At 38.0% G+C, this 9,177-nt stretch overlaps 2 protein-coding genes across 3 annotated transcripts; one reads left to right on the top strand and one right to left on the bottom strand.

The window, feature by feature from the left end:
- Positions 1–243: 243 nt before the first annotated feature.
- On the bottom strand, positions 244–3,400 carry LOC144641095 (uncharacterized). Of its 2 annotated transcripts, none has more exons than XM_078500174.1 (4): positions 3,111–3,400; positions 2,791–2,879; positions 2,285–2,554; positions 244–1,924 (listed from the first exon to the last, which is right to left on the bottom strand). In XM_078500174.1, exons 1-4 carry the CDS (start codon positions 3,393–3,395, stop codon positions 1,804–1,806), a joined length of 765 nt encoding a protein of 254 aa, XP_078356300.1. In that variant the 5' UTR covers positions 3,396–3,400; the 3' UTR covers positions 244–1,803. The 2 variants fall into 2 exon arrangements, with proteins under 2 accessions (XP_078356300.1, XP_078356361.1); XM_078500235.1 differs by having other exon boundaries at positions 3,117–3,400.
- A 285-nt stretch (positions 3,401–3,685) lies between these two features.
- On the top strand, positions 3,686–7,616 carry LOC144641611 (UPF0235 protein C15orf40 homolog). Its single transcript, XM_078500661.1, has 2 exons — positions 3,686–4,001; positions 6,300–7,616. The coding sequence occupies exons 1-2, from the start codon at positions 3,686–3,688 to the stop codon at positions 6,524–6,526; spliced, it is 543 nt and encodes a 180-aa protein (XP_078356787.1). The 3' UTR covers positions 6,527–7,616.
- The last annotated feature ends 1,561 nt before the right edge of the window (positions 7,617–9,177 follow it).

Genomic DNA, 9,177 nt, shown 5'->3' with positions numbered 1-9,177 from the left:
GCCTTGAACTGTTCCCGTTTAAACTGGCAATACTAGGGTTTATCAGTTAGGACGAACCTGTTACCCTTTCATTTTTTTTTTTTTTTTTCACTGTTGTGTTAATATTGTATTTTTTTTTTTTTCACAAAAGGGGGGATGTTACATCATGCATTGTTAAGCTTGCCCCAGCATGCCTTGGGGGTGGAATAAACGTGGCGTCCATCTTTGGTTTCGTTGTATTTTGTTAGTGCCACAACAGAAGGAAGTCTTGATATCCAATGTTTCCGCCATTTCGACTGTTTCGAAACCGGAATGTGTTGAAGTTTCGGCGCGAAAGTTGCCGTTACGGTCTGCTAAACTTCAAACGTTTGATGACCAATCATGCCACGTTTGATACCCAATTAGATCATGTTTCGGCGGCACGTGTTCACGCTTAGATGCAAGCGACGGTAAACCAATTAACAATAATCCATGTTTCAAATGAGGTCACTCTTGGGCTACAGTTGGATAATTCCAATATTCAAATTAAATTTGAAAGTTTGAAACGAATTACACATTCCGTTCGCCTTTAATCAAAACTATTCTGGAATACTAGGCGGCACGTGCTGACTATTTTGACTGTAACTGCGTTATTTGATTTACCATGTACTTAGAAAGCTGATTAGCTTAAGTTAGTACATTGGACACAAGAACAGAAAGTCGTGATTTCAAGCCAAGTTGTTGACAAGTGGAACTCTGTGTAAGATACCACCCTCTAAACATAACCACCCTTTTTAAGCACTCCATTCAGTGAGGGGGGTGGGGGAGGCATACTGTACATGTAAGTAGTTTTTAGTGGCTTCATGCTAAGAAGTGGCCTACAATATGTAAGCTGCTAGCAATAAATATTTGTCTTTCTAAAGTCTGGTGGACACTAACTATATTATGAGAATATAACATAACAGTACTTAGTCTATTCTTGTGAAAAAATAATTACAAATTAATAAGTGGCAAAAATATAAGTAGTGGATATAATAGCTAGCTAGTTAACAACTACAGTCGAAGCTCTCGTAAGCGGACACCCTCGGGACGCGAAAAAGTGTCCGTAACTGGAGCTGGCCGCTTTCGAGAATGGTTCTCGTAAGCAGCCACTAGAGGTGTAGGGGATAGATGGCCGCTTACGGGAGCTTGCCCAGCTAACAATAACCGGACGGACGTGCATGACGACAAAACAAACACTGAAATATGGTATTGTAATGACTGTAAAATCATTGTGACGAACGGCGATGTGAAGTTGATTGATAAAAACAGGATACAGAGGTTGTTAACAGAATTTTCTTTGGGGTGTCCGCTTACGGGAACTTAAAAACAAAGAAAAAGTCTAAGTCGTAATCTCTGAAAGTGTCCGCGGCCGCTTACGAGAATGTCCGCTTACGAGAATGTAAAAATACAGAGTTTGTATGGGAGTTAAAACGGGGTTTCAAACAAGGTGGCCGTAAGTAGAGCTGTCCGCTTACAAGAGTGTCCGTTAAGAGAGCTTCGACTGTATTCACCGAAGAAGAGGTACATATGAATTCACCACTAGCCACCAACACTTTAGGTGAATAGTTGTTTTAGTATAATTATACTAAAACAGTATAATAATAATATAACCTGAAAGAATGATTTTTGACTAGTTTATTCCTGTCAAAGATTGCAATTTCCTTGCACGCATTACTGGGGGGTGAATAGCAAAGAATATTCAGAGTTTGAGTAGCCAATCAGTAGGTGTAAAAAATGCTATCCACTGTTTTTGTATATACTAATTTCTAATATAAACGTAATCTACTCTCACATAAATAGTTACTAATCCTCTGAATATGATGAATCAGTAGATGATGGGGATAATGAATCTTCTGACCCATGTTTACAAAGTTCAGCAATCTTTTTTCTGGACTTGGCTTGGGCTTGTTTTCTGGGACTTTTCCTGATGAAGGAGAAATAATAATAACATTCATTTTGACAAGACGCTCCTTGAGCAGTGATGTTAAGCCCTTGGCCTTGTTTCCTACACTTCTTAACTTCCCATAAACAGGTGGCAGACATTTGAGAACCCACATAACTGTTTGAAAATAATTGGGCAATTTCTTGCAAAGGAAATAGCAATCTTAATTCTTGTGCATTGTTGAGCTAGTACAGTGTATGCAAGCACTTGAGATTTGGCTGTGCTGTGCTTTAATTTTCTCTATGGTCTTCTAATGCATGCAAACTTATGCCGTCACTCAATAATATAATCAGGTGCATTTATTTTTTCTTCAATTTATGTCTTGAAAGCACATCTACCTACCTTGTACGCCATGTTACAACATCACTACTTGAAGATGACTCATCTGAACTGCTGTCGAATTTGTCTGAGCTGTCTGACATTTCACTTGTTGGTACTGGTGAATCACTCTCCCTGTCTGATGATGACGATAATGATGATGCTGACGAATTGTACCGAGACGCCATGCCTGATTCTGATTCTGGCGAGCTCTCTTGATTCTCACTCTCAACTTCAGACAGAGAGGAAGAGCCTAGTGATTCTTCAGTATTGACTGAACTCTTCTTTGTATTTCTGTGTAAAGAACAACATATCGGAAACAACAGTTAATGGAACTACACCCGCTGAAATTTCGCAACAGCTTTAACACAAATTCACAAGGCCATTCTAACATAATTATTTACAACGACACAACTGTAACAACATTTTCTCGCAGCAATGTAGATTCTACATGGGAAGTAAATGATTGAAAAATATAAAAATCGTCTTGACCATAAAGACGTAAGTATTATATAAAGAAAGCTTATAACCTTTGTTTTGAAGTAGATTGTGCTTCTTTTCCCTTTCTGCTGGATGATCGTATTCTTGTCTCATTGTTCTTCTGCGCAGATCTTGTTTTCTAAATATAATTGCATAATTTTAATGTATCTCCATTTCATTATGGTATTTATATAGGATTTATCTCCCGTTACATGTTAGTAAGTTATTATAATTATTATTGTTTACTGTCAGACTCCGAAATTTGGAATTTTGTACAACAGGACAAAAATTATTGCAACCCTATTCTTGGAGGTAATCTAAGTACTCATCAAGAACAGATAAACAAGAAAAAAGAATATAACAATGTAACCTTTGCTTTGGTTTCTTCTTCGACTTCATTCTCATCTTCATTATCCACTCTAGTTCGTTTTCGTCCGGGCGTTCGTCTCTTCGAATCTTCTTTGTTCTTTGCAAACTTAGTTGTTTCCGACTTCAGTTTTGTAATCACGACAATGCAGTTGCTCTTTTTGCCCAAGCCGGAGGTAGCAGCCTTATTTGAACGAAGGGAACGGGTTTCTGGTTTCTCTCCAAGGCCATCAGGAACAGTCGTTTTTCGAGAACGAGTAAAGCGCCGATCTCTTGCTGCAACCGCCATGTTTATTTTCGAAAATTCTGCTGATAGAACGTTGTGACTTTCTAGCGGGAGGGGGTGATGCGTAATTTGCACGACATTCGCTAACAACGGATTTAACTGGAAAATACTATTATCTCGCTTTTAATATACACATTTTTTATAAAAAAAACTAACAAATTACTATAACAACAATTTTTGTTGCAGTTTATGAATTTAACACCAACTTAAAAAAGTGGAAGACTTACCTCTCCACCCTAATGAAAATTTTCCGAAGTCGTAAAAAATTCCGCTGACCAAGTACTTCGGCTCAAATGTTTTCAAGAAATTTCACGTTCGCGCGCAGTAGAATTCTTTTGAAATGTTTTGCTTTGATAAGGCAATCAGGCATAATCCCTTCGCTGACATGTAATCGCTTTCGTTATATGCCAAATGCAATCGTTGTTAGTCTCAGAACTAGAACGAGAAATATGCCAAAGAAAGGAAAAGTCACTCAAGGTACACAGCAATCTCCAGATCCACGGAAACTGGAAGGAGAAGGCATTGTATCAGCGATTTCCTTGACTAAAGATGGCCAGATCTGCGTAAAAATACTGGCAAAACCTGGCGCAAAGCAAAGCAATGTCACAGGTGAGTAACAGAAGAGAAGTAAACGTTGTGCAAAAATAGTAGAGAGGTGGGATTGGTGGATCGATACAGGACGTAACAAATCGATCGAAATCGATCATCAGAAACCTAATCGATAAATCGATATTAATCGATATTTTTCGATAAATGATTAACTAATTAGTATCGAAAATCGATCAAAATCGATAATCACACGATTTGGGAGTGGATTATCGATGTATCGACAATGAAGATAGTAATTAAAAGTCTGAAAGTGATCTGATCAGTTCCTGTGACCTGGTCATATAAATAAAAGATTGTTCAAACAAACGTAATTAATATGAAGTAATATATATGAAGTATATAAATGGAATTGTTTGCGGGTATTAAACCGGGTTGTTTCGTCTACAAATTGTGTCGCTGGCGAAGAACGTCTTAGGTTACGTCGCGTATACATATTCTGATATTCTTTGTTTTATAAGATTGACCATGTTTTATTCTTCGTTCAAAAATAAACGTTGCCGAACTGACCTGACTGGCCGATTGATTGAACGCACACACAAAAAACGGTAGCTTTTCTACTCCGATATTTCCGATCGAAATCGATACAAATTGTTTGAAATCGATGCTAATCGAACGCGATCGATACTTTTCAAATGCAATCAATACTAATCGAACTTTAATTAGTGAAATCGATCAAAATCGATAATCACAAAGAATTGGGTCATCGATTTTGATCGATTTTCGATACTAATTAGTTAATTACTTATCGATGTTTATCGATTTTTATTGATTTTTATCGAGTATCGCAATTATCGAATTGTTACGTCCTGATCGATATCGTCCACCCTTTCCCTCCCCTCCACCGTGACTATAACTGTAGAAAACTCCAAAAAGAGGGACACCTTGACAAAAATGGTAACCCTGTACTAGACTAAGAATTCCTTATTCCAGACTACGTGAATATTGAAGACCGTCCAAAAGGAAGGGGCAAGGAGGAAAGGGGAGAGGGGAAAAAAGGAACAGGCGACTAGGGAGCCTGGGAGGGGGGGGGGCACTTCCTATAAATGGGCTAATGGGGATGTGCCGCATTTTCACGACTGGACTGACTATAATGGGGTCGCCATTTCAAGCATTTTTTATAGGGTGACTAGAATGGTGTCACACTTTTCCCGGATTTTGAGAGTACGGAAATTCTGGCAAGTTGTGATTTATGAACGGAAATATTCCCTGAAAAAAGTGTTACCGTATTTATTGCTATTGTTCAATATTTGACAAACAGCTCCCAGAAAGTGACTAAGTTGGGGTCGTAAAAATTAAATTTACCCAAAAGTGACTAAGATGGGGTGTATATAATTGGCCATAGAATATGACTATAATGGGGTAGGGGTTCTGAGAGGCTAGCGGCACATACTCAACAAAAATTTACCCAAGTACCTCCCCCCTTCTGGGCTAGGGAGGGGCATTTTTCCTTTCTCCCTTTCACTTTTTCCCTTCCCTCCTGCTCCCCTTTTTACACCTGCAATGCAGGTTTACCATTTTCCGATTATTTAAGTCTTAAAAAGACCATTCTGTAGCATGAAGTGACTACGAGTATTGCAGGTTTTCACTGTCACGCAAATAAATATACTTTCACGCACTGCAAAAATAAATCCAAAGCTGTTGAGTCAAACAGATCAAGAATACTGACAGCCTTCAGGCGGTCATTCTGATGTTGTGTGGTGCAAAACTCTGAAATTCAAAATGTTATTTCTTAAAGATTCGATAAAGATGGCGAATGCTATTGAGCTTAAAACCTTCAATAAGATATATATTAAGGACATCTAATCGCCAGTGAAGGATAAAAAGTCTCGGGGCTTGTGATTCTGGATTTAGAATTTTGATGACGTCATGTGAAAACTAAGAATTGTTACTCCCTCTGGGGAGGGATGCTTGTTCATGACAGGTTACACCACCCCCCTCACCCGTCCAGTATTTTGTCAAGTTGTTTATTCTCGTATTCCTCTTAACTGGCAGGACCTTTGTATGAAGACAAGGTGGCTCTTGGGACACATGATTTGATTGGCTAGTTTTTAACAAAGGGAATTTTAAAATGGTTGATTTGATTGGGTATATTTTAAATTTTCTTTTTTAAAATCTAGCCAATCAGATCATGTGTTCCCAGGGCCATCTTTTCTTCTGGCACTTGCCCCAGCAGCTAAGAGAGACAAGTATAAATTATTTCACACATTTATACGTCTGAGTGCCATGGGTAGATAGAGGTACAGAGAGCCAAGAGCTAAATGCCTAAACATGGTCACTAAATGTTTGTTTCTTATTCAGATATTTCTGCTGATGGTGTTGGAGTACAGATTGCGACCCCAGCGAGGGAGGGTGAGGCTAATGAGGAACTTGTGCGATACTTAGCAGAGCTGCTTAATGTAAGGAAGAGGAGCATCTCCCTGGACAAGGGATCCAAGTCAAGACAGAAGACGGTGATGATTGACTCAGCTGAGATCACTGTGGAGCAAGTCAGAGAAAGGCTTTCAAGAGAGGCTTTGGAGGATTAGCCAGAGAAAGAAAGATTTTCACAGAATCAGTGTTGTAAATCAGATGAACTAAGTGCTGCAATGATTTAGCATCCCCAGTGTTGACAGAATACGGGCATCAGAACATCTTAAATGTAGAGAGCCCGGAATAGAAAGGGGGTCCATATGAAAGTTTTCAAGGACATAAGGGGTTGATGACTCCTTGGTATTGCTTTATAATGTTTGAACAGTGAAGACATTACAGGGGCAGAATTACATGTTACTTGCCATTGTAGGGAGATTATGTTAAGAGCAAGTGTATGGATTGGTGCATGGTCAGGAGAAACAAAACATTGCTGTCCTAGAGAGACAGCCATCAGTAAAGGATTGATTGGCTGTAGTTATGATACCGACCTGCTGCTACAGGAATTGAAAACATTGCCGTTTAGAAATAATTATTTTGTTTTCATTAAGACATCAAGCAGTCAAAAAGTCTTCTTCACAGTATAAGGGTCATCATACAGTGTTTGATAGCCTGTTCCAGACGTTCACTTACTATGCTTATCAGTTGAGTATGCAACGAGGGAAGTTTTGCACCCAAGTTTTACTGTTAAAACTCTGCTGTTGTCAGGGGCGACAGAGCTACTTTCAATTGGAAACATCTTGTGACGTCAGAGTTGACAAAAGAGTTTTAATGGTAAAACTTGGGTGTGAAATAGCCTGCGTAGCAGGCGTCTGTGAAGTTTTGCATACTCAACTGATAAACATAGTAGGATGGGATAAGCACAAAGGATGGCAAGTAGTAAATTCCCCTCCACACTCCTTCCCAAATTTTTCACTCGCCGTTTTTTCACACTGATTCCCAACTATCTGAACACCTGGAACAGGCTAAATGCTTGATGAAAAGGAGCATAGTGAGGTTCAATAACTAGCTACTGTTTGGAAAATGAATCCACATCATTCTCTCCGCTCTTCTAACACATGAAACACTCATCTCTTCTCGGGGAGGAACAGAGACCAGACACAAAATAGGGGTACTACTTGGTGTAAGACCCCACATAATGTCCCGGGCGTTTAAATTCAATAAATATGTTGGTGTAAGACCTCACAAAATGTCCCGAGCGTTTAAATTCAATAAATGTGTTGGTGCGAGCGTTTAATTCACCTTGCTGTTACCTTCTTACTCTGTTACTCTGTTACCTTGTTACTTTGTTACCTCGTTACTTTGTTACTCTGTTACCTTGTTACTCTGTTACTCTGTTACCTTGTTACTTTGTTACCTTCTTACTCTGTTACTCTTCACGTTTAGATTCGAGGAATATATAGGTGTTACTCTGTAACCTTGTTACTCTGTTACCTTGTTACCTTGTTACCTTGCTACCTTGTTACTCTGTTACTCTGTTACCTTGTTACTTTGTTACCTCGTTACTTTGTTACTCTGTTACCTTGTTACTCTGTTACCTTGTTACTTTGTTACTTTGTTACCTTGTTACTCTGTTACTCTGTTACCTTGTTACCTTGTTACCTTGTTACTCTGTTACTTTGTTACCTTGTTACTCTGTCACCTTGTTACTCTGTTACCTTGTTACTTTGTTACCTTGTTACTCTGTTACCTTGTTACTCTGTTATTCTGTTACCTTGTTACCTTGTTACCTTGTTACCTTGTTACTCTGTTACTCTGTTACCTTGTTACTCTGTTACTTTGTTACTTTGTTACTCTGTTACTCTGTTACCTTGTTACTCTGTTACCTTGTTACCTTGTTACCTTGTTACTCTGTTACCTTGTTACTTTGTTACCTTGTTAGTTACCTTGTTACTCTGTTACCTCGTTTTCTTGTTACTTTGTTACTTTGTTACCTTGTTACTTTGTTACCTTGTTACTCTGTTACCTTGTTACCTTGTTACCTTGTTACTTTGTTACCTTGTTACTCTGTTACCTTGTTACTTTGTTACCTTGTTACCTTGTTACTTTGTTACCTCGTTACCTTGTTACTTTGTTACCTCGTTACCTTGTTACTCTGTTACCTTGTTACTCTGTTACTTTGTTACCTCGTTACCTTGTTATCATTTCAATGTAATTACTTATTTTTCATTCACTAAGACAAGAAAAATAGAAAATAATAGAAAATAGAAAACAGCATAGAACAAAATAAAAAATTACAATAATTGTTCATGTTAACTATTCAAGGTTGTGATCATTGTAACGAGATTTTTTCCTAATTCAAAGCCTGTCGAGATAAGTGAAATTAGCTGAATATTTACAAAGTAGTCAGTGGAATGATGAGATAATAAGGTTTTGCGTGGTAGTTGATTAGTCGTAGTAATGGGAGTTTGGATTCTACTTTAGAGAAGAATACAGTGTCTCGCACCTGAGAATAAGCTGGGCAATCTAACAAAAAGTGAGTTTCATCTTCAATTTTGTTGGAATTGCAGAAGTTGCATAGTCAGTTTCATTTAGAGGTATATTGTCGTATATACCTGTTTTGATCCTAAGTTTGACACAGCCTGTTCTCAGTTTTACAAATGTTTTTTAAAGGGTTCCTTCTTGTTAAATCTAAGTAGGAGAAGGACTATAATTATTTTTAATAGTGTTATAAAAACTAAGTTTGTGAAGTATACTTCTTTTTCATGACGTTAATATATTGTTTAATGTTACAATCATTTGATAAACAACAGTTAAAGTTAAACAATTC

This window comes from Oculina patagonica, chromosome 1 (genome assembly GCF_052425735.1).
Source record: "Oculina patagonica isolate OP01 chromosome 1, crgOcupat, whole genome shotgun sequence".
Lineage (NCBI taxonomy): Eukaryota > Metazoa > Cnidaria > Anthozoa > Scleractinia > Oculinidae > Oculina > Oculina patagonica.
The sequence above is the reverse complement of the archived record's forward strand: the minus strand, read 5'-3'. Positions and strand labels throughout refer to the sequence as shown.